At 41.0% G+C, this 24,770-nt stretch overlaps 2 protein-coding genes across 4 annotated transcripts; both read left to right on the top strand.

The window, feature by feature from the left end:
* On the top strand, positions 1 to 11,343 carry pbxip1b (pre-B-cell leukemia homeobox interacting protein 1b). 2 transcript variants are annotated; one of them, XM_086078723.1, is made up of 11 exons: positions 1 to 531; positions 3,586 to 3,667; positions 3,909 to 3,963; positions 4,111 to 4,181; positions 5,312 to 5,630; positions 6,676 to 6,906; positions 6,988 to 7,011; positions 7,200 to 7,252; positions 7,396 to 7,509; positions 8,626 to 8,842; positions 8,922 to 11,343. In XM_086078723.1, the coding sequence occupies exons 2-11, from the start codon at positions 3,617 to 3,619 to the stop codon at positions 10,115 to 10,117; spliced, it is 2,331 nt and encodes a 776-aa protein (XP_085934849.1). In that variant the 5' UTR covers positions 1 to 531; positions 3,586 to 3,616; the 3' UTR covers positions 10,118 to 11,343. The 2 variants fall into 2 exon arrangements, with proteins under 2 accessions (XP_085934849.1, XP_085934850.1); XM_086078724.1 differs by having other exon boundaries at positions 5 to 531; positions 8,626 to 8,830.
* Positions 11,344 to 12,140: 797 nt separating this feature from the next.
* LOC147172386 (protein S100-A13) lies at positions 12,141 to 24,640 on the top strand. Of its 2 annotated transcripts, XM_086078387.1 has the most exons (4): positions 12,141 to 12,189; positions 14,856 to 14,980; positions 22,678 to 22,799; positions 24,282 to 24,640. In XM_086078387.1, the coding sequence occupies exons 2-4, from the start codon at positions 14,944 to 14,946 to the stop codon at positions 24,435 to 24,437; spliced, it is 315 nt and encodes a 104-aa protein (XP_085934513.1). In that variant the 5' UTR covers positions 12,141 to 12,189; positions 14,856 to 14,943; the 3' UTR covers positions 24,438 to 24,640. The 2 variants fall into 2 exon arrangements, with proteins under 2 accessions (XP_085934513.1, XP_085934512.1); XM_086078386.1 differs by lacking the exons at positions 12,141 to 12,189; positions 14,856 to 14,980 and adding an exon at positions 16,256 to 16,604.
* The last annotated feature ends 130 nt before the right edge of the window (positions 24,641 to 24,770 follow it).

The raw sequence follows: 24,770 nt of genomic DNA, 5'->3' as shown, positions 1-24,770 counted from the left end.
ATGCTGTTTTTCCGTGGACACATTTACAAGCTTGCTGATGTGGAGCTGTTGATTGTGACTGTACAGGGACACACTGCGGTGTCAAAATAAACGCCTTCATCAATAGAATCATTTTATTTTTATGCTTGCATTATTGCTTTTCAATAGCTAAAAAGTATGCTTTAGTTGTCAAGGTAGATATTCCAGGCTGTTGTGGTAGAGTGAATTTAATATATACATTTCGGTGTGAGCAAACTGCATTGTACTCAACGTCACCTGCTCGACGTCAATCAACCTGAAAACTTCCCCAAACACAGTAGGAGTGAGGACAAGCTGCGATTGGTCGTTCTAGAAAGGGAAAGGCGGGACATGATCAAATCTCGCCTGTGATTGGATGAGGGGGCGTGCCGGCTCGTGGGAGTTTTGAAGGCACGTTCTTCTGACTTAACAGTTCTCAAGTTGGATGGAAAGGAAGACTCCAGACTGACGACTGCCTCGGAACTAACACCGCGTAAAGAGGCCTGGGTAAAGTCAAGTGAAAGTGTAAGGAAGGTAAGAAGGTCGACTCGGGTGGTTGTTTAATTAGTCAGCTAAAACGTGAGTTCTGGCGTTGTTCGTTACGCCGTATTTGTTTGTTTGACTCTTCCTTGACATACGGTCACGTTTAACTCACGTCCTCACTTGGAGAGAAGATCAATGAATTCATTTCAAGCGTGTTTGGGAGTTTTAGTTTGAATTTATTTGTCTCTACGTGGATGTTAATGGCATTTGCGGTCTAAAAGTAGCCCTCAATGTTTACTTGTGGTTTGTGCGTGATGCTCGTCATCTCCCACTAGAATACTCCTCAAGCCTCAACTGTCACCACGCGAGACTTCGTCAAATCTCGTGAGATTTTACAAAAGGAATTATTAAATCATAATCACCCATTCATACATTTCCTGTGCCTTTGCCTAACGATAAAAGTAATTTAAAAAAGAAGAAGAAGAAGAATTGTGTGTGTGTTTATGAGTGAAACTATGAAAGTGGTTCAAATGGTAGTCCTGACTCCTGAGTACTGTATGGAAAAACTATATGGCAAACTTGACAGTAACAAACAGGCACCTGTTCTTTTTTTTGACAGTTATTCGCTGCAGGTAAGTAGTGCAGAGCAGTCAACTTGGATAAAAAATTTTTATGGCAGTTTTGTTAAAGTGTTTCTTAAAAAATATATACTTTACACCAATAATAATTGAGTTGACATTAATTCCTATGGAACAAATTGTTTTGAGAAGCTATCAGGCCCACATTGTTGTTGTCAAAATGGTGCCTCAGCCTGTGTCTTTTTCCTGACCTTTTTTGGTAGTTCTTCCTTGCCCGCAGTTGTCCAGGAACCTCAATACTTTAACGATGCCTGTTAAAGCACTGCAAAACCCAAATTCAAGACTTCCTATGAGACATAAACTAAGAGTAACTGAAAGCCAACAGCTGGTAAATTTTTGGACTAATCCAGCCGTCTTCTGCTGTGCTGCATGCTTCCCCTCCCTCCTGTCTCCAGTCAATCTCCAGGCAGCTATATTTAGCGAATATCTATGTAAGCCGTCCCACTAGACGCTCCACAATACTCCTCGGACCTCAGGCTAGTTTCTCGTGGGAGAGGAGACCTAAATTGAAGCGCACAGGAAGGAAATGTGTCAGTACTGGGAGAATGTGGCTCGCGATGTGTTCATGAAAGATAGAGCCATGTTGTACAGTCATACATTTTAAAATAAGCAAAAACACACTTGAATTTTCTCAAACCTGGAAATGAAACCAAACTTGAGTGGCAGCATCATACTTTGGGCTGTTTTTTTTTTTTCCAGTGAGAACTGAGGCCTAAGTCAAGGTGAAGGGAATTAAGAACAGTTCCAAATAGAAGTCAATATTAGCTCAAGACCTTCAGGCTTTTGCTAGAAGGTTAAAAAAAAAAGACAAGAAAAGTCTGCTAGTCACCTGTGCAAAGGCCATCCTTGTTTAAACATTCCCATTTAAAATTGGGACAACACTGATGAACAGCAAAACAACTTTAGTAATTTAGTAACTCCTCATGCACTGCAAGCGAACTGTCAACTGATGAAGAAGTCATTCTGGGCATCTGAGTGTTGTCTGCCATCTAGTGGTGAACACTGTTATTGCAACTTGAAACTGATCAGAAACAGCAAGCGTTTTAATTTTGAATAATTAATTGAGGGCCACTCCGAGCTCCAATTAGTTTACTTAAATGTTGCCTGATCATTTAAAAAAAGCTATTTTACAAGGATAATTGTTTTGAAAGCTCAATTAATGGCAGGTTTACCAGCGTCCTCGAACAAATTATATCGGCCCTTTGAGTGTTTCCAATCTATACAGTTGCAACTTGGTTTTGTTACCATCAATGAAGAGCCTAGTGGTGTTGAAATGCCGATTCAGCCCATTTTGTTGTGTTCACAGCGCGGGCCAGCCTTAGTTACCCGAGCCTCGGCCCAAACATTTCCCCCTGCTCGTCAAAAGCCAGGGTGACTTAACTCCCACAACACACACAAACTACTAATGGCAAATTCGAAATGGCCCCTGGGAAACCCACTTCCTGTGCACACACACACTTGCTGCAAACTGGTGACAGCACACTACAGTAGCTCTTTATTGTTGACAGAGCTGGGTGAGGCCTCAGGGAAAGTATTCAAATCTTGCGTGTGCATTAATAGAGGATGTAAATGCGTTCAACGTTTAGCACTGTCAGGCTAATGTTGGACAAGAGGGAGGACATTGAATAGTAAACATTAGTTGCTCTCTGGTGGATGTATTTTAATTCTGTTTTGTCAAGTTACTCTTTAAAAAAAACTGAGCACAATAAGATAACCATCGTTCTCAATACTTGGATTAAATACTTGCCTGTGATGAGTGCCTGAAGTCTGGACTCGGAGCCCATGGACATGAGTCACATGACCATATCTTAATTTTCCTCTCAGCAGAGGCCTTCACTTTTGTATTCTGTAAGTGGAAATGCTCTATTAGCTTGACATCAGGCTATTGACTTGGCCACTGAAGAATATTGAAATTCTATGCCTTCAAAAAAAAATATTTGTTTTCACAGAGCGTTCATGGTCAATGTTCATCGGTCCTATCAGTGAAGTGTGTATCATCCTATATACATCGAATTATCAGCCACAGTGAGCACGTTCCATTAGCAGCCCAACGGTACACGTGCACGCTATAGCTTCACGGTCAAGTCTAATCTATGTTTAGGGTTACCAGTGCGTTGACATTTTTTTGCGAACACTTTACAGGCATTGAAGGTTGACAATGGTCCAAATATTATTGCCTTCAACTGATACATACTTTTTTCTTCATTATTTCAAATCCATTTCGGTGATTCATAACGGCTAAATATAAGAACTCTGTTATTGTCCTTTTAACTCTGTTGGTTTTTAGCGTCTTGTAGTTTACCGTCAGACAGTTCGTCCTTGCACTGCACAAACATCCAAATGTGTTTTCATGCAGAACTCACAAACACACCCTCTAGTCTAGCCTCACCCATTCCATGCCCGCTCGTTTTCGTCTGTATCTTCCAGTGGCCTGCTGGTCAGGTTATGTGTGTTTGTTTTGTTGCAGGAGACAAGTGCGGCCTCAAAGGGGCGGGGCCATGTCTGGCGGCAACAGCGCCAACAACAGCTGGACCATCGTCAGTCCTGAGGTACTCTCATTCTCTCAAGTCGCCACGATGCAAAGCCTCAGTTAAAGTGCAGGTTTTATGGCAATACGGGAAAAACTGCTCGACCCAGTTACACTTTATTTTAGGTCACCTGATTATGCAGTAGCTTTTCCGCTCTTACTTATCTCTGATAATCAGTTCCAGTCAGAATGCGTATTGTCATATTAGACATATTCGGTTCACTGTGTGTGAGACTCTGTTTTTGTGTATTTCATACCAAAAGACTGTTGCTGAAACTGTGAGGCCTCAGGAGGAACAGACGACGCATCATGAACAAGGTTTCTCTTCTTTCTATTTACATAATCATTTGCTTACTGACACAATGATGCAACGGCACCTTTGATTCCTTGAAAGGACTGCATTGAACTCTTAAAGCCTTAGATGATTTTATTTTTTTTCCATTTCTTTCTTTTTAAATGAGCCAGCTAGCGAGCCAAGCAACCAGCCAGCAGAGGGTGCAGAATCGTCATCAAGTCTCTCGGCGGAGGACCATAAGGTCAGACGACATTACCAGTCATGTTTAGCAAATACAGTGACAGAATGTATACAATTCCGTGCCACTGGGATTGTACAAATCAGAATTCGAAATTTTTCTGGGAAGTATATGCACCTATTTCAAGACCAAGATAAGACAATGCGAAGAACAATCACATCACAAGTTACAGGAAGAGAGCAGACTCGTATTCCAAGCGGTTAGCGTCACTATACGAGTCGTCACTCGTAGTTGTTTTTTTTTTTGTTGCCTTTTACTATTTAAAAAAAAAAATTTTTAACCCTTGCTTGACAAGAATTTTAAACATTAACTCACATTTTCCTCATGTCATTTAAATGAATAGTGAGTAAACGTTTGTCATGTCATTTAATTTAATATTGACTCTAATTGTTTTTTAGGTGTTTAATAGTAGCAATGGCTTTCAATTTTTTACAAGAATGAATGTCAAAATACTTACTTACTTACTTACTTACTTAAAACATTGCCCGTACAGTTAATAAATGTGTTCCCATGGTACCAGTTTGTTTTTATGATTGTACTCAAAATGATTCTACTCAAAAATAATCTCCTAAATCATTTTTTCAGATTTTTCAGGAAACCCAAAAAATGTAACCACACATTTTGAACCATGAGGTCGATGATTTGATGCAAAACAATGACTTAGGCAATTATTTTAAGAAGATATCCATTTCTATGTATTTTCAAATGTGACAAAGTTGTAGTAATTTGAAATAAGACAACAAAACAAGAACAGTTGATATAACACAAGGCAAGTGGAAACAGTTGTTTTTTTTGACAGTGTCGCACCTATTGAAAGGCTTTTGCAAATGGTAATTTACAATACAGGTTGTCCACACATTTTGTCTGTGTGAAATGCAGCACAATGTTAGTGAACACAGTAAAACCATCGCAAAAGGAAGCACTTCACTCAGTTTCCATGACTAACTCCAAGCCATCTAATAGTCTAATATTTGTTCTTGGTGAGAATAAACTTCAAACAGATGAAAAAAAGTTAGAAGAAAAACTTGACATTTTCTTGTTTAAGTCTAATTTGCAACAGTGCTTGTAAAAGTTCACACTCATGAATTTGGATGACCCGGTTCTTTTTTTTTTCTTTCTTTTTTTTAAATCAGGATGCAGAAGAGACAAAAGCAGACCCAAGTGAAGACTCCAGAACAGATCATCCCCCCTCCGTGCCCTCATCTGTCACTGATGCCCCCATTCCTTCCGGCGACGGCCAATCAGAGGTTGCTCCTGACGGCCCCAACCAAGACGCCTTCTCCGACTCCTTGAGCCACGTCACCCGCTCCCCTGATGAGCCCTCGGGCTCGCTGATGAGCACAGAGACTCTGGGAGGCGTGGAGCTGACACAGCAAGAAGAGAGGCATGATGAAACGAGGGAGGAAGAAAAACAGGAAGGGGAGGAGTCAGACCTTCTTTCTAAACACACAGGTATGACCAAATAGACCACGGAGAATATATTTATTCAACTTGAGATAGGGGTGGGTGACTGTTATATGTGCGAATAGTCCGAATGAACCAGAAAAAGCTGTGATGTGGGGGTGGGGGGGGGGGGGGGGTGGATGTTGTTGCTTTGGGTCTTTAATGAGATTTTTTTACCTGATATGCACCAGAATGCATTTAATCCTTGTGAGTATGTATTAAAATTGGTTAAGCTGTTTTTGCATATTCCTCTCTATTTTTTAATATGGAATTAAATTCCAAAACACATTCTCTCGCCTTGAGCTTTTTGACCTTGGTGGAGATAAAAATACAAGTACTGTAATTAATTGCTGTTGAAATGACATGACATCAACTTAACTTATTCACTCCCAGCCATTTTCACTGAAGCAACCCCCTTTGCTCCCTGCTGTTTTACTGGATTTTGACAGATTTTGCAAGGCCCACATAATTTTGTGTTTTATTGATATAAAAACATGGAACCTACCAAAAAGAAAGATTAGAGTCTCTTCTTTCATCAGGAAAAAAAAGTATAATTGTATCTGTTTCCGCTTTGCAGTATTAGAATATAGCTAAGTTTCATCATTATTCACATTCCTGTTGAAAACACTGGCAAAAAGAGCTTGTTGCAACATGGCCCTGGCTGATCTCTTATACTCTGCTGCCACTTGCTGGCCGTTTTTTTTTTTAAGCCATCTCTTCATGTCAGAAGCTGCATCGAAGCCCTCTGTATGCTCTTGCATAAAAACAAACACATAAAAACTGTATAAATAAAATTTGGGAAGTGTTAAAAAACATATTTACACGTTTTTGGGTTTGAATTAGTCAAGTGCATGTTTGTTATGCGTGTGTTTTAGCATATGGTTATTTCTGTTCAGTGTCAAGTCATGGTTATTTTGTTTGGAGAGGATGTGGCTAAGTCATGCAAAAGTAGTTTTTTACCCGAGCTGGATGTGGGGGGGTTTTCCCCTGTTGATATAGCTTTTGGTCTACATCTCAGCCTTTGAAATGTAAACAATATTTCACTTGCTTCCAGAGTGCTCGGAGCAGCCAGGATCGTCTAAAGAGCGGGCCGAGGACACCGAGTCCGAGAGGAAGCGCCTCCTGGCCTCTTTGGAGCGAATCGGGAGGATTGATGAGGAAGAGGAAGGAGAAGAAGAAGAATTCCAGCTTCCACGTCACAGGGAGGATGAGAACATGTTCTCTCTGAACAAATGCATCCTGGGCGCTGTCATCATGGTCGCACTCGGGACCATCTTGTTCTCAGGTAGGTGAGCTCATGTGAGCTTCGGCCCTTGTTGGAAGGCAATGAGCTGATGGATAACAATGTTTTATGCTGTACCTGCAGGTGTCTTCATGGACCTGGATGAGGGTAAGCTGTGTGTTTGTTCATTATTGACTTAAGATGATAATACTCATTGCGTCCACCAGCTGGAATTAAACAAGCACCGCATGGAATGGAAACCAAACTGATGCCTCACTAATTTGTGTTCACGTTGTTTCTCTTCACGTTTGAATAATTGAAAGTACACATTGTTAACCATGTGCAATGACTTTTAGAGAGCAGCATCAGTACAAGGGGGCTGAGTGATTCGGAAGAACCAGGAAAACAGGTCAGTCTGATGTTAATTTGTTCACATCTGTATTCAGTTTACTATTGCTTTCATTTTATTTATTTATTTAATTCATGATACCCTCCCTCTATCCCAGTTGTCCTATACTCAGAACTGATTGCGTATTTTTGTACTTGTCATAGGAGTGGCTTCATCCAGAGGCTCTTTCACCCCCAGTCGATGCTGACAACTCGGAGCTTCTGGCCAAATTGGCCAAAGGAGACCAGCAAATTTCCATGTTGCAAGCTCAACTTCAGGTGTGTCTCCTGTGTGTGACTTTTTGCTCAAGGGCTTCTGGATGGTTATTTAGATGCCGACAAAGCATTCCCCAAGTTGCAATTTCTGTATGTCTATGGCGGAACTTGAACTGTAACCCTCCGATTCCAAAGTCTGTCCTTCTGGATTCGGTACTACCCCAAAAGCAATAGCTATTTAAATGGCACGAGAGGGCAGCATTTACCGACACGGCTCACCACGACTGTTTGGAGTGGTCGGTTTTCCACTTCAAAACAGTTCTGCTTCCATTTTCCTGGGAAACCACACTCCATTGAACACATCCCTCAGAACTGGACAGTCAAAAAAGCACCCTCCATTTTCTTCACCGCTTATTCTATTCACGTTTGCGGGTGAGGACAACATGAGTAGCCTGTGGGTCTGTTCTAAAAAATAGCTCATCAGCGATGGGACAGTGTTACTAAGAAGAATTAAAACAAAAGAAGAATGTCAACATTTATTTCAACTTAACATGGTACTACAAATTTCATATGTACCAAATATTCTATATTTTGTTTAAAAATAAAATAGATTTTGTTCAATGACTTAGTTTAGTTTGTAGGGTTTTTACTTTTTTTTTGTTTTTTGTCTTTCCTTAACAATCAGCCATCTAAGCAAAAATGTTTCCACTTCTCACTCTCCTTTTCTTCCCCCCTTAATGAGCTGCGGACAAGACCGAAAGCTTGTGGCCAATTCGAACATAAACTTAATGGACAAAAGCACCACCCATTGCAGCGCACTGTGGCTGCAAGCTGTTAGAGAGAAAAAAAAATACAGAGTCTAACAGCATGATTGGCGCCTGAAGAATACTGAAAATCTTTGCAAGCTTGTCCTTGGGTGACTTCATTGCAACCTGTGTGAGTGGAAACAAACACTTCCTGCCCCAAAACAGACTTATACAACTTGTTTTACAATCTTTGCCAACTATGGTAACTTGTGAACTGTGAAGGCCATTCATTCCTTTCAAATTAAGCGAACACACAGTCAGTATTTAACTCTACACATCTGTCATTTCTTCAGTTAGTTTTTTCTGCTCCCGCAACATGTCTGATCACCATCCCACCTTATTTGTGATATGCCGACTTTTCCATCTCAACCAGGCCCAGAAAGAAGAGTTGAAAGCGGCCAATGGTCAAGCGGCCGTGGACGAAATGGAGCGGCTGCGCTGGCAGGAGGAAAACAGTAGGTTGAAGTCTAAGGTGGCGTCTCTTCCTGTCCTTGAGAAAGAGAACGAGAGGCTGAAGAGGGAGCTGGAGACTCTTCCGACACTTCAGCACAAACTCGAAAATTTAACATCCACTGTCAGTAAGTTGACAGGTGCGGAGGGACAAGTGGGTAATGAGAAGAAGAGTTGGAAGATTTGTAACTATTCTTTCATGATATTCTTCATCTGCAGTGCCCCCAAGTGGTCAGCCAGCAGACGAAAAAACGAACGGCAAGCTTGAGAAGGAGAAGCATAAACATGACATGGGTGAGAAGAGAGAGCGGAAGGAGGGCAAGAAATCCGAATGGAAGGAGCGCAAAGACGGCGGCGGGTCAGAGCGGAAGGAGGCCGAAAGTGGTAAACGTGAGCGCGGAAAGTCCGACGGGGTGAAGGAAGGGGAAGGAAAGCGCGAGGAAGAGGAACGCTGGAAGAAGGAGAGCAGAGGGGACAAGGGGAAGACGTGGAAAGAGAAAGACGCGAAGAAGGAGCGGACCGAGAAGACGGAGAGGAAAGAGTGGATGAAGGACAAGCATGAGAAGCAATGGAAAGGAAAGGAGGAGAAAGAGTGGAGAAGGGACGAAGGTGAAGGCGAGACGCACAAGCTAAAGGACAAGTGGAAGAAAAAAGGGAAAGAAGGCTTTGAGGAGCGTGGCAAAGAGAAGACCTGGAAGAGCAACAATGGTGACAAAGGAAGAGGAGGAGAGAGGAAACATGTGGAGGACGCCAAAAAACAAGCTGGTAAGAATAACCACGGGAAGCAGTGGAGTCATAATGGAAAAGGTGATAAGGACGGCAGGAAGAACGGAGACGGACACAAGAGGAAAGAGGACAGCGGAGAGTTGAAAGGGGACAAGTCAAACCTGCACAAGCACAAATTTACCGGCCACCATCACGAGGAGAACATGTGGGCCGAGAGGAAGCAACAGCAGTCCTTCGCGGATTCCACCGACTACTGGACCCGGCAGAGGAAGCGCCTCCACAGGAAGCCCAAAGAGCCGCAGCACTGCCACTCCCAGGAGGCCTGCGCCCAGGCCGAGGGGCTCCGCCCCGTCTCCTTCCCCCAGTTCGAGGCCATCCTCCACGCCTACCTCACCAAGGCCGAGCAGGCCGGCGTGGACTCCGCCAAGAGGGACGAGCTCCGAAAACTCGCTTCCGAGTTCTTCCAGGACGGCGTGTTCACGCACGACCGGGTCAACTTCCGCAAGTTCGTCAAGGACGTGTCGGATATTCTGGAAGACATGGTGGAAGGGGACGGCGAGGACGACAGCGACCTGGAGGATGAGATGGAGGTGTTCGCCAGGGAAGCGCTGGAGAAGTTTGCAGCGCCAGGAGGAAGCGTGCAACGCAAAGGGGAGTGGAGGAAGGAGAGCGCACGAGCCAGTGGCTGAACGAGGAAGGGACGGAAACGGAATCCATCGCTAAAAAGGGAACACTGGCTGGTGGAAGACATTTGAGTGCAATTTCACTTCTTTTTTTTTTTGTCAACATGTACAACACACAACAACGTCTCACCATTTATAGTACATTTGATCCACCGCAGTGCAGGTCTCATTTTGTAATACACTTTCCATTTTTGGGTATAATTTTAAAAAAATCACACTATCAGATTATTTTTTAGGAGTCTTCCATGGAATTGCTATATTTGCTGGCATGGCAAACATTTGACACAAAATATACGTTATTGGAGCGCCATTGTGGGATACACGTTTCTTGTTTGCCACTTAACCACCCAGTGCTCCCCAACCTTTGTTGAACCATTGCACATATTTAACATCAGAAATATCTCATTGCACACCACCAAATAAAAAAAAAATGCAGCAAAAAGGCTGACTACTGAAATGATGATAGTCTAAATTTACTCACAAATGTATTTAGTGCGAAAATATGTGCCTGTTTTGTTGAACGCAATTTGTTGTATGAATTAGCAACACGTTTCAGGCTCGTTGTACCTTCTGCCGTTGAGTTGAGATTTAGTTCTGCCTGTCACTATGCTAAAGAAAGATGACATTTAAATATTGCTTGTAAATAAATAAGCCAATATATGAAAAACCCTGAGCGCTGTTTTATTTTATAGGTTAGTGAGAGCAATTTGATAGGCTCATACTGCCTGCGAGTGGTTCATATATATGAACTTATTCCTCCACATTTGCCCCCCACCCGCCCTGCTGTAGCCTTCACACTGTTCAGTCTTATTTTTGACACGATGTAGCTTGAATCATTTCAGTTGGTTCCAATAGTGACATTTCTTCAGCTATAAGTGATTTATTTTTTAAAGTAAGCCTGTTTTCCTTTCTGTTTAAATATTTGTACATACTTTAAGTAAATGCTTACAAGTAACTTATTTTTTTTTTAGTTTAGCGAAATATAGAAAGGCACAGAAACTATTGTTCTACGCTGTTTGTTGACATCACTCATGCTGTGCACTAAAGTCCTTAATTTGTGTTTTATTTTGAAACAACACTGTATTAATAGATTGACTGATGTTTTACTTTTGCTTGCAGCTAACACTATGGCGTCACATGTGTGGCAGCATTCAGAGTACTTGTTGTTGAAAGTTTAGTACTTGTCACTTTCGTTGCCTTGGAAGCAGTTAAAATAAAATGTTGGCATACAACTGTGTCAAGGCGTCTTCTGTTCACAGTTGCATCACATCCGCCTTGCAGTTCTAAGGTATGAATCTTGGCTTGGACCTAATTTTGTGGAGTTTCTATGGGTTATCTTCTACTCTACCCTAATGAGAACACACACTGAATGAAAGATACTGCAATGTTTATTAAGGTTGACATGAAACGGTTTTGGTCATTTAGATTTGAGTAGTGACAGTCAGTAAAATTGTTTTTGTATGTGCGTTACACGATTGCTTATTCAATTTAATGGTACTTAGCCTAATAGCATGTCGAGTAAGTCATATGGGGTAGATGCCACGGACTTCCAACTTCTGGGTTTCACACGTCAACGTCGATTTTGGCCAATGATGGCCGCGTTCCAACACTCGCACCCCCACCCCTCTGGGCGGGAGCGCGCAGGGTGTCTTAACTCTCTGAAATGCTTCGGACGGACAGACAGACCGACACACTCGCACCCGTCGACGGGAACGCGCAACTGAGGGGCACACTTGCGGAAGCGCAAGAATTGGGACGCGGCCCACACGTCACAAACAGGAAACAAAGCTGATGTGTGAAAAACAGAACGTGACGTATACCCATTGAAACATTTTCGGAAAGCAAGAAAAAAAACCACTACATGAAAAAATAAATAAAATCCGGTACAGTATATCCAAATGTACGTCTTCTAGAGTTATTGGTCAGTTTTTTTTTATTGACGTTTTATTTGACAAATCAGAAGTCACAGTAGTGATTTAGCGCACAAGCAAAATAAACAAAATCTATATGATCCCGGATGCAGTTGAGGCAATTTCCGGTTTACCATATGGATACCTGGCTGTGGCGTTCCATCCAAGGTAGACGTAAAAACAGTTTTTGCTCATGTTTGTGCTGACTTTGTGCTTCTTCTTTTTTAAACTACTGCTTAGGTTTGTTTATTTTATTTGTTGAAATTACCTTTAAGTTTGTTTGTTTTTTAACTGGAATATGTTGCTTTTGGCTATCATGTGAAGTGTGCCAGGAAGTTGAGTAGGAAAGTATTGGGTTTTGTAAAAGTTTAAATCACATAAATGGTGGAAAAGGTTTAGAAATGATTAATCTTGGTCATTATTATTTTTTTTTTGTAATACAACACTTTTGTGATGTGTCAGTTGACTTCAAGCATTGCTTATTATACAAAATACCACTCAGGTCTTACAATATCCCACCAGCCATTTTGATTGATAGTCTATAAACTCACATAGGTCCAACTGCACTGTTCTTCCTCACTGATGACTCAGAGTAGGATGTAGGGGACCTGAAAACTTTTGCAAAGTAGGTTTTGGATGATGAAGCCACAAAGCTTGTTAGCGCTATAACTGTCTCCCTAATGCACATCCTGTCAAAGCTTTAGCTGAACTAATAAGGCTTGTCAGCTCCCGAGCCCAAGTGGCTCGTTCGCAAAAAGTTTTGGCGACGCTGGCGCTGTAATTGTACCTGTTTTATGACTTTATTTTCTTTCCCTGCAGCACTTCAACTATGTTTTTTTTTCACTCCCTGAAGAAGAAAAGGGAGAGTCAGACAATTGTCCAGTAATGCCGCCAAACTTGACAAAACCTTTAAACCATTTGTGCACAATGGTACATTTGCTCTAGTAGCCACAATGGATACTGCTCAATTAGTGAGTGATTTATGTCTGCAGTTGGTCTTTACCTTCATCCATGAATGCTCTGGGCTTAATTTGAGTCTGCTCAGTTTAAAGTCTAGTTGGCAGAAGAATAAGAAATAAGTGAGAGACGCTGAGAGAAACCCAATTTCAAAATAAACCTTACCTTACCAAGTAGTATATGTCGATCAATGCATTATTTTGAAGTCTATTCAGAGTTTGTCAACAACGGCAATATAAATGCCCCAAACCGTTGCGACAGACAGTGTCAATCGCTTTTATTGAACAAATGTTGAGAAGACAAATGCATAATAAGTGCATTAATTCATACAAATGCTGTCAACATGCATCCTGGTGAACTGGTTAGCCAGTTAACAGCCAGCCAACTCTACATTCTCTTTCTCTGACGCCCAAGTCACTCACCAGGGCAAGCCCTGCCTTTTTAAAGCCATGCGCCTTAAAAGTCACAGACACTACAGTAAAACGAAAAACAAAACATGCATGCACTTCACATGCATGTTATTGTGTCTAATAATACTTAATTATTTTTTTTTATCTGATTACCCAGTTAATCGATGCGATAATCAATCAATAGAATACTTGATTCTAAAAACCTTTTCTGGCAATATAAAATTGGCGTTATTAGGCATTTTCCCCATCTATGATTTATTAACACAACTCTCAGAATCGGGGACATTGCTGTTTCTGTGGCATGTGTTCACACAGCTGTTGTAGCGTCACGCATTATTCAGATAATTAAATGTGTGGCAACATCAGAGCCAGCATCTGGAAATGGATCTCGGGTGTTAAAATTAAAAGGAACCTCGACTCTAATAACAAGTTTGCTGCTCTATATTATTTATTTGGTTGCTACTAACATAACTATAACATTCTGTAGAAACTTTATTTGGACATACGCCGCCATTGTTATTTACGTCTCGTAGCGTTCCGAAAGAAACAACATGCGATCGGGAGAGTCACCCTCCTTCACGTCGTGCTCTCGTCAATCACCAGACGCATTCAAGAGTTTTGATCGTCACTTTAGGAACGCTACGAGGCTTAACTTGCTTTCTTAATCGTAATATAATGATATTTTTAAGCATTTTTGAGTTGATGCACCATTCTTATGCAGAGTTTGTGTCCGCTGCATGCGCGCCACATGCACTGATCGACTGCACTAAGTGATAATTGAGCAGTTTTTTGTTGTTGTTTTTTTTACTAAAATTCACACCCAACAGTGGATGGGGCTGACTTGATTTCAGATGTTGAAATTAGGGGATGAGTCATTTCAAATGACTAAATTATCATCAAATTACTAATTTGGTTTAATTCTTGATTTTTGACAAAAGCACGTCATAGTGTGTCTCTTTTAAAACAAAACACCCAATGGTCCGTTTAGTCATCTGCTAGCAAGTACTAGCACGCGTAGACAAATAATACGGCAACAATTACACATAAAGTTAAACTGATGACTCACACCAACGGGCCCAGTGTTTACAGTCACCGGACCCTCGTTGTATTCCTGTAAGGGGTGTGCCCTAACAAGTACATTTTATCTCCATTTTTTATCCTGTCTGTGTCTTGATCAAATCACTTTCTAATGTTACACATTCTAATCACAGTTTAACACAAAATTTCTCTGTATTCTTTTGTAAAAATTGTAAATCCTGACTGGTGAGCAGACAAATGCACTCAGTGTGGAAAATTCCATGCTTTTTTTCCTTTTTTTTTTTAAGCATGCATGCAGTTCAGATAAACGTCCACCAGATGGGGACAGAGCTACATATCCTTCCTAAACCACATCTGCTCGCATTGAAGTCTCCATTAACTGTCGAAAGTGACACATTCACTGAACGCAATTGTTCTCCCATTGGACAGGATCCGCAATGGTGTGCTGAACTTGGAGCAGAACTGCAGCTGCTGATTGGCCGGCAATACTGGAGGGAGAGATTCGACCAATCATGTGATGTCATTCACTTGTCTGCGTGCCATACGGTCCGAAGGTTTGAGTCAACTGCAATGTTTTTGTGTGTTTTTCTTGCAATGTTAGAAGCAGTTGCTGTTCTGAACACTCCCCCGCTTTTGCACACACACATACAGACACAGTCCCCTCCAAAAGTAATGGAACAGCAAGGTCAGTTCCTTTGAATTTGTTGTTCCGGGCTTTCAGATCAAAAGATAAATACAGGCAGAAAGTTGAGAGTTGCAGCTTATTTATATCATGGTATTTGCATCTTTTAAAACGACTCAGAACAAAGCACCTTTTGTTTGACTTCACCAGACTGTTGCATTCCTCATTTGATATGCTTTTCCAGGCCTTTGCTGCGGCCACTTTCAGTTCTTATTTGTTTCTCCCTTCAGTCTCCTCTCCAGGAGGTAAAATGCATGCTCTGTTCGGTTAAAATCTGGTGATTGACTTAAGACCTTCCAGGTTTTCACTACTTTGTTGAGTTGGCAGTGTGTTTTGAGTCACTATATTGTTCCAAGATAGCTTCTCCTGATTCGTTCTGAAGCCTATTACACTCTAAAAACAGTTGGGTCAAAAATGACCCAACTTTGGGTCAAAAAAACTTATAAATGTGGGTCAGATCCTTTACTTGGGTAAAAAAATTGGGTAATTTTGTATAAAACAATAAAACAACTGAGAAAGTTGGGTCGAATTAACCCATAAAGTGGATCTGTCCATTTTTTTTATCCATAATTGGGTTACTTTTGACCCAACTGTTTTTTTAGAGTGTACTGTAAATTGACAAAATGGTTTCGTAGCCTTTAGAATGCATCACCTCTACCAGACCAGATTGGATTTTGCAAAAGAGTACAGGGATGAATCCCAAGAGTTTTGGAACAAAGTTTTACGGTCTGATGAGACCAAGATTAGCCAAAGTGATGAAAAGGTATGGAGAAGGAAAGGATCTGTGTATGATCCAAAAGGTGCGCTTTCTTGTGTTCTTTATCACATCTAAAAAAATAAATACCATGAAATAAAAGCTGGAATTCTGAACTTTTGTCTCATGTTCATCTTTGAATCTGAAACCCAAATGTCTTCAGTATACAAACAAAAACAAAGCAATTGACCTTGCTGTTCCAATACTTTTGAGGTGTCTGTATATGCACACACAATAAGTATGTGCGTGTTTAAAGGCATTCTGTGTGGTGTGTTTGTTCAAACTGTTACTCTCCAGTGAGCAACCATCTTCCTATTCTTTTTTTCTAGTGAGCAACGTTTCAGGGCGTGGCACTTGTTGCATCTGTGAGAACACACACACACACACACATTCTTGTTCCGACTTGTAAGAGACGCTGGAAAAAGTAGAAAATGAGAGAAAAGTTGCAACAACAACAAAAAGAGTAACAAAGGTGTTGTAAATGCATGGCACGGGCCGGGATGAGTGCGAACGTCGTCGGTTGCTCAAGCAAGGCAAGCGGCGGGCGCCCCTGTCCGCATTCCTTCTCCCCCGCGCATGCACACGCCCTGTGACAGTGAAAAAAAAAAAGTTGGCCGCGGCAGCCAGAAGTTAAATCACGGAAAAGATTTGTGTTGCTGCCTCATCGAGCTCAGAGGAAAAAGAAGGAGCTGCTGCTGCTGCGCTTATTGTGTTTTCTTCCCGCCCTCCTCAAATCTTGACGGTGAGTGTGGCTTTTTCCTTCTTCTTTCCCACCATAGTGATGTTTTTCCCTTCACAATGTTTTAATTGTAGCTTATTTCAACACCGTCTCGTGAATGTTGCATTGCTTCTTTTTTTTTTTCTTGCGCGCTCACCGAGCCGTCCCGGCAGATCAGGTTGTCCTCGGCGGTAAACGAACCCCTGCCCCTTTACACGTCCAGGGAAACCCAAGCCGTGTCACGGTGACTTATTCATGAGCCCAGTGTCACTCCTGCCGCTGCTCATTGTGCATATTGTCAGCCGTAGTTTGGGCTACATCTAAACACAAGACTCCACGCCATATCTGAACCCCCCCCTTCCCATGTCTCCGTTACGCAGTTTTTGGCACATGTGACCCGAGTAACAGAGGTCAGATTTTCTATCTATCTTCTCCTTATCAGTATTATTTTGTTATACTCAAGTGTGTGTACATACTTGGGTGATGACAAGGATGTGTAACAGTCGCACCTTTTTAATGTCGCTGAAGGGTGGGAAAGTGGTTTCCACACATCTGCAAATTACAACACCCCCCCCCCCCACACACACACACACAAAAAAATCTTATTAAAGTATATAAATATGAGTGCCATACTGAATGTATTGTAATTAAAACACTACAAAAAAGAATTGAGATACGAGTAACCTGACTTATGGGTTTTTCACGTTGTGGGTAAAAAAAAAAGAAAGAAGAGATAAATTAAATTATACATACAGTTTGTCAGATAGTGAACAACAAACAACTCATCAAACTATGTAATGCCACTCCCCGTTGCACTTTAGTGTCAAACGAAGCAAAGCAAACTTGCATTGTATGTAAACATTGTGATTGTGAAACATCAACATAGTTTTGCCTTAGCAGAGTCTGTTCAATGTGACGCTAGCAAACAATGCGAAAAGTCGTAAAAGGGCTAGCGTATAGCATCAGTGTCGCGGCGTTATAACTTTTTAAGCAATGGATTTTTTAACACAAACTGTAGAGCAACACATAGTCCAACAATATAACAATACTCACAAGAATATTTTCTTTATCCTCTGCAAAAAATTACTCTTGTTACTGCAGCTTACTGAGGAATTGTGACCGTCTCCATGTGTAGTCATACTTTATACACGCGTGCATCAGAAGGAGAATTATGTTGCTTACTCTATTATTATATTATAGAGTGCTACTTTTTTTTTTTTTTTCTTTAACAGCTTTTTTTGCGGGGAGACTGTAACGAATGAATGGAATTTCCCTTCATTTCAATTAGGACAGATGCTTTGAGATACGAGCGTGGTGTGGGAACCAATTCAACACATATCTCAAGGCACCAGCCGCACCACTCTACATGAATGATGTCATTTTTCAAGAATGAGAATACTATGAGAGGAAAGTAATGTTACTGGGGAAAAACAGATGTGTTGAGTTGAATTAAGTTACATAAAAAAAAAGAAAAAAGCATTTGCAATTGCGCCGCCTTGTACGATTCTCATAACATTACAAATTTCTCCGACTTTTTCTAGTAATAGAACAACTTTATTCTCATAAATTTTTGTCTAGTAACTTTAGGACTTTTTTTGTAATAGTAAGATTTTTTCTCACAGCAGTGCACATGTACTCATATGACTTTATTCTTGTACATTTTCTCGTACCACTAGGATTTTTTATTTTTTTTGTAAATAATATTACAACTACCGGTAGGTTGTTTCTCTGCTTTTTGCTCTATGGTCCTATTATTATAAAAGCACAATTAATTACAGCTTTTTTCAATGGGTTGAGTTAAATCGTTTTCTTTCTTTTTCTTTCTTTCTTTCTTTCTTTCCTTCCTTTCTTCCTTCCTTCCTTTCTTTTTTTCCTTCTTTCTAATCAGATAAAGCTACACAGTCAGTTCTGTCTTGTGCTTTTGATAAATCCCACATAGTTAAATATCAAAGCGTATGAAAAGTCAAATACTTGGGAATGTTCTCCGTCTATGAATCATCCACTGAACCCTTGCACCATGTGCCTGTATATGAGCAGAATATACATAAAGGGTTCAAACTGGTGGAACTGTCTAAGTGTGTTGTATGCTCATAAAATGTACCCCATCACTACAAGTGTTTTGGTCTTATACAAAGTAACGAGGTTAGTAGTTTAACTTTGGGCGTTGCTAACCTGCTTTGCCTCTCGACTGGTTTCTACTTGTCTTCTCTCTACTTGCTACACTCACTCAACAATCTGTCATGCACAACGCATGTGTTTGTTTGCTTCTCGTCAGTCTGGTCTCCTCACACTCGCTCGTGACATTCAAACAATGCGACACGACCGAGTAGGGACAGAAATGTAAATGCTTTTGGAACGCTTTTGGACAACTCTTGATAAATGCTTAGAAGATTAAATGAGTACTAAGTGGACAATAATAACCAAATATATAAATAAACAAATGCTGGTGAGTGTCTTTGCTTTGTCCGATGTCAAAGCATGAAAGTTATGGAAATAAAAATAATCCATTAATGGGCAAACTGTCATTATCATATAAATGTTATTACCTGTGCAGGCAGTTTTTGAAGTAACATTTCAACGATCTTGTCATACAAGTACCAAATAAGTTAGCTGTCAAAGGGCGAATAATAAAAGTCTCTTCTCATTCTGAGCTGAACTACCTAATTGCTACTGTCCTGTCCCGAAATACACAAAAGCCAAAGAAAAGCAACACGTGCACAAAGATAAAGCTGACGATACTTACTAAACTGCGAGTTTATAAAGTGCCACATTTGCGAATTTTACAACAAAACAGAAATACAGTCTTGTTATTGTTAATGTGGTTAAATTATATATATTTTTTAATGCTGTTCGTATTAAAAATAAAAAATAAAAATAATAATATATTAATATATATATTGTTTGAGAGGGCGGGGGAAATATTCCGGGGGGAAAACTCGCAAATTTGCCACTTTATTAAGTTGCAAATTTGCGACTCTATAATGTGGCAGATTTGCAAGAAAAAAACTTACGAGAACTACACGTAGCGTAGCTGTAGTCTAATGTGAGGATTGTTTGGTGGTTAATGGGACACTGTTTATAAAATGAAAAAGCAGGACGGAGACGGATTCATTCTTACTTTACCTCCTGATCCCCTATCAGCTGGCTAAACACTAACCAATCAGAAGCTAGCATACTTTAGGTAAATGCAAGTGAATGACGGAGAGCAGCAGATTCGACACATCAACGAAGCTACTTGTACAAAAAAAAATACCAAAAGGTATGAATGTGTAAATAATAATTCTGCAAACATAAATGTACAAGTAAATATTTATTTTAACAAATTAACTTAAATGCTTGATCCTTTAGGGTGGGGACCTTTGCAAAGCTGACGGTACGAATGCGTAACATATGGTTAAAGCCATTACTATCTCCTTATTTAAAAATCCAACCGAAAAGTTTCAACAAAAACATCCGAGTAGTACGCTACGTTTATTTCTTGTAAGTTTCTGAGGGTTTTTTTCTCGCAAATTTGCCACACTATAAAGTCGCAAATTTGTATAAAGTGGCAAATTTGCGAGTTTTTTTTCTCTGAATATTTCTCCCTCCCTCTAAAAAAGGAGATATATGTATATGACGTCCTAATACGAAGAGCATAAAAAAAAAACATTAACAATGTCAAGACTGTATTTCGGTTCTGTTGTAATTCTAAGTGACCCGGAACTTTTGAACGATAGTGTAAATGCCATATCCATGCTTCACATTTTCTGATCTTTTACCTCCTTTCTCTGGCATCCAGAGTTCTTTTTTTTTTTTTTTTTTTTACATTGAATTCCAAGTGCAGTCAGACCACAATATAAACTGGGCCTTGCTCAAGCCCTGTGAGTCACGCTTGAGGGCAAACCACGTGCTAATGTGCACACAAGCAGCCTGCCTCGTGCTTGTATTCCACTTCCCTTCTTCTCCTCACAATCCGTAACGTTCTCACCCTGGTACTGGCCTCCGTTTCATGTTGATCGCATTACACTTGGAGTGCTTGCTAATGGGCGTCGGCCTGTCAGTGGTGCGCTTGCCTCCGAGCTGTTGTTCCAAAGGTGTTGGGACAATCTTAGTACACTGTTAAATAATTAAATATAATGATGAAAAGCAAGCTGATGACAGATGCTCACTAGTATGTCGGAAAAAAATTGTGTGTGTCTGTGTGGTGGGCCCTCCATGAAACACAATCCCGATGTGCGTTGGGCTTGACTCACTCCGTAATTAGGTTAATGCAACCAACGTCCTAATTATTACTCCTTTGAATGTGTGTACATGAGGGTGTGTGTCTGTGGGTGTGGACCAGTGTGTGTGTGTGGGTGTGTGTGTGCTCAGTGTAAGTAAGCATTGTGCTGTGACATCCGTGTCACATGGGGGATTTATCTGCAGTTCCTAGGCAACAAAAACGACAACAAAATGGCTCCAAGCATTCAATCGTCGTCATTGGCTCGGCTGTTTCCCGATTGTCTTTTCCGAGTCAGTCATTCAGCCTTTCTTTCTGTGGAAATCTTGCAGCGAGGCCTCCACCGCACTGCAGGGATAATGATCGGTTCCACATGGGGGACTCCGAGTTTGATCCATGGCAGCTGCCTTCAAATAGTTCTCCGTTTTGAATGTGGAGGATAGTCAATACTAGACGTACTGTATTATACTATCAACTTAACCTGAAGTAGTAAAGTGCTGTATTTATGTTAACTTTTTGCTGTTATAGTCTGCTTGCATCGGGTACCAGATTGAGCATATAGAAATGCTGAGAAAAAGCTTGCCCGTGTGCATCCACTTTGTGATGTGCAATACTGCCACCAACAGGACTGGAGTGGAATAGTATAGCGTACTGATTTTTCAATCCAGTGAGACAAATAATTTTAATAGCATTCTGCATCTTGTATTACACAACATCTACTCACTATAGTGGAAGAAAATATTCACTGGCTATAACAGGAAATTATGTCATCAAAAAAGAGGAACAGAATAGAATTACATACAGTATCTGTGTCTGTGCACCACATATGAAATAGTGGTTAATAGCTGAGTTGGTTCCGGGTTCGAAGGTGATGGCGTGTGTGTTAATTCCAAAAACATCATGCATGTTAAATTCACTGCAGACTTTCAATTATCCATGGGTGTGGATGGTTGTTTGTTTAGATGTGTCCTGTGATTGGCTGACGAGCAGTCCAGGGTAGGAAGATGAATAATTGTTACTTATAGTGTGGGACTTCCCTATAACACACATTCTGCCTGCCTTGATACCAATTCCTATTTAGGTTGTTTCAAAGAGCATTTTTTATCATGAAACTCATTCCTCACATCAAATTTATGTTTTACGCTTTGACATCCACCATTTTTACTGTATTTCCATCTAAAAATGCCTCAATTAGATATCTTGCCACTGTATTAATAATTATAGCTACTTGATAACTCATCTCATTCTAGTAGGTGAACTTTTGATGCCTGGAAGTTTTCATCCCTTACTTGTGCATTGAAGTATACAGTAGGTGTGTTGGCAGGCGGACTTTAGCGGGTAATCTGATCCAGATGCGCCCCAAAGGCATCCTAGGGATCAAATGTCCTCCGTCAGAGATCACGGCCCTCATTGTGTTCACCTCTTCGTCTTCCTCCTCCTGTTCTCCTTCAGCCGTGTCCACCGCTCGTTCTCCTAATGACCTCACACTTCCCCTCCCCCTCCTCGCAAATGCTGACATCACCTGTTTGGATTACCTATTCTACAGAACAAACAATATTATGTAGCAATTGTAGGAGATTAATATTCTAGGTGATGAAAACAGTCTTGTATTAACAGTAATTCTGTCTATATGATAGAAAATCGGCGGGCCAGCCTGACTAATGTTGCTGTTTAGAGATGCTGTTTGTATGTTGTCATGTTAACACATTTTTGTCAGTGCCAATTTTCTGTTTACGTAATTAGATAACTCAAGCATGGACTAGACATGTTCACTAGGCAGTGACATAATCCGCTTTTAAAGGTGTCAGTTTGTATTTACCGTGGTGGACTAAATTGTCATAAAATAGCAATGTTATATTTATTCCTATTCACGAGTTTTTGCTTTTTTTCCTCCTGTAGACATGGAGGACGCCATCAAGACATTGGTGACCACATTTCTTACTACTACCAGAGGCAAGGAGAACATGGATGGGAAATCCTTCCAGAAGATGGTAAAGAAGCACCTTGGCAGCGTCATGGAGGTAAAAAGCTCACTCCTCAAGCGAAGACCGGACATTTTGTCGTTCCCAACAGTCCTCCAGCAATAATGACCATATTGGTCCTTTTACCATGCACCAAAATACGACCAATTGTACTTTAGCGACCCATATCGGCCATGTTGTATCCAGAGGTGTAACGGTTTTTATATTCATCCCGAAACGACTCGGTTCGATGCATACACGAATATGCAACTTCATTGCAGTATCCGCACTCCAAACCAGGTGGCAGTAACGCGGCTAAATCAGTAAAACACGAAGAAGAAAAACTTTGTCATGACAACAAACAGACATGTTCCCCACACTGGATGAATGCTCATTTGCTTGTGCGTTTGTTTACATATGTTAGTAATTTTCTCTCGCGCCGCTTTTTGCTTCTCCTGTCAAACAGGTTTGAGTCAGCATTCACGAATGCAGCGCGCATACACACACACACACATACTAGGAGTGGACTAGTGGAGCTCGTGGGCTAACACAGCGATCTCGACGGCGCTCTTTTTGTACTATTTCTTTGCTTTTGGATGAATGGGCGGATGTTTTTGTGCTTAAAGAGACTGGCGACCGGCGTGAGATCGAGACAGAACAAGACCATCTTAAGTCAAGTTATCTTTGGTAGTTCTAAAAGTTCTAAATGACGCTATGTTGGACAAACTGTTACCTTCGGTATTGTCGGCTAAAATAAATGAGATTAGGAAAAGGCACAGTGAGTTGTAGACCGAAAACATGCAGTCAACACTAAATCAATCGTTGGCCAAATAGCTCAGTCAGATAAATACTCGTCTTCTGACCAAACGGACCGGGTTCGAGTCCCGCTTGAGTATTTTTGTGCAATTTAACATGGCCGATAGAGGTCGCTAAACTAAACCACGTAACACTTTTTCAAAACCACTTATGTGGTCGTGTTTATTGGAGGACTGTCTTGTCGTTCCTGACGTGGATAAAAAAGTGCAAACCAACCCCCAAAAAGTCAAGCTTGAAATTCTTTGTGTGTTTTCACATACAGTACTTGGACAGTTAAGAGGATTCTGATTGTGAAGATGGCAATCTTGAATTGAAATACAGTCACTGTTTTTCTTTTTTATGACAAAGAACGTTTGTTTTTTTACCTTTAGTAAGCTTGACGTCCACTGCCACCTTTTTGAGGTGTAAGCATAGTTAGTTAGCTCACTGCATGTGGCGATTGCGCCAGATAATCACCAATGCGAACGAAAATGCTCAACATTTTACATAATGAGGGGTGAGACACACTGCATTGTTTTAGTCGCACCCCAAAAGTCAGAAAAACTGAAATTGCGCAATTTTTTTTTTAATGCTATATCTACCGGTACATACTTCTCAGCCTTTGTATGTTTTTAGCATTTATGTTAAAATATAATGTAAATAATAACCATTATTTTTGCTGTTGTTGTTTATTTTCTTTGTTTCTTTCTTTGTCCCGTTTCATCTCTACCTTGTGATTTATCGCAGGACGCCAACAGCTCGGCAGCCGTCAAGGAAATGCAAAACGGCCTAGATGAGAACAGGGATGGAAAGGTCAACTTTCAGGAATACCTCACTCTGATTGGCTATGTCGCAAAAGCGGTCAGCGAGAGCAAGAGCCCATCCAACGCAGCGGCGTCATAGACGGAGATGCATTTGGGGCCGTGCTGCTTTGTTTTGTGCTTCTTTTTATTCCACCCCACGCAGTTAGCCAACCTTTTGTATCAACGCATCCTCCTAACCTACTGCTAACGTCCATCTTGTATTCAAGGCTCCCTCCATGTTGACCTTAAGAAAACATTGAAGAACTCCCATGTCAAGAATGCAATTAAAGCTTTATACTGACAGTTTTTTTTGTATGCCGTCATTTGTGTGTCCAAATGCGTTCGCAGTGGTTCCCCTGACGTGCTTCTAAAATTAGCTGCGTGCGGTTTCCCTGATGAGCATCGAGTCCTGCAACTGGATCCTAGCACACAG

The sequence above is a fragment of the Leptonotus elevatus genome, chromosome 6 (assembly GCF_054856555.1).
Source record: "Leptonotus elevatus isolate MCC_2025b chromosome 6, RoL_Lele_1.0, whole genome shotgun sequence".
NCBI classification, from domain to species: Eukaryota; Metazoa; Chordata; class Actinopteri; order Syngnathiformes; family Syngnathidae; genus Leptonotus; species Leptonotus elevatus.
Note: the sequence above shows the minus strand (reverse complement) of the source record. Positions and strands in the feature narration are given on the sequence as shown.

Excerpts from the sequence above, each read along its gene's own strand:
- pbxip1b (XM_086078723.1), top strand. The coding sequence starts at position 3,617 with ATGTCTGGCGGCAACAGCGCCAACAACAGCTGGACCATCGTCAGTCCT. Across the intron at positions 6,907-6,987 it reads CGGGACCATCTTGTTCTCAG|GTGTCTTCATGGACCTGGAT; the intron begins GTAGGTGAGCTC and ends CTGTACCTGCAG. Across the intron at positions 8,843-8,921 it reads CACTGTCAGTAAGTTGACAG|TGCCCCCAAGTGGTCAGCCA; the intron begins GTGCGGAGGGAC and ends CTTCATCTGCAG.
- LOC147172386 (XM_086078386.1), top strand. The coding sequence starts at position 16,439 with ATGCACACGCCCTGTGACAGTGAAAAAAAAAAAGTTGGCCGCGGCAGC. Across the intron at positions 16,605-22,677 it reads GCCCTCCTCAAATCTTGACG|ACATGGAGGACGCCATCAAG; the intron begins GTGAGTGTGGCT and ends TTCCTCCTGTAG. Across the intron at positions 22,800-24,281 it reads ACCTTGGCAGCGTCATGGAG|GACGCCAACAGCTCGGCAGC; the intron begins GTAAAAAGCTCA and ends GATTTATCGCAG.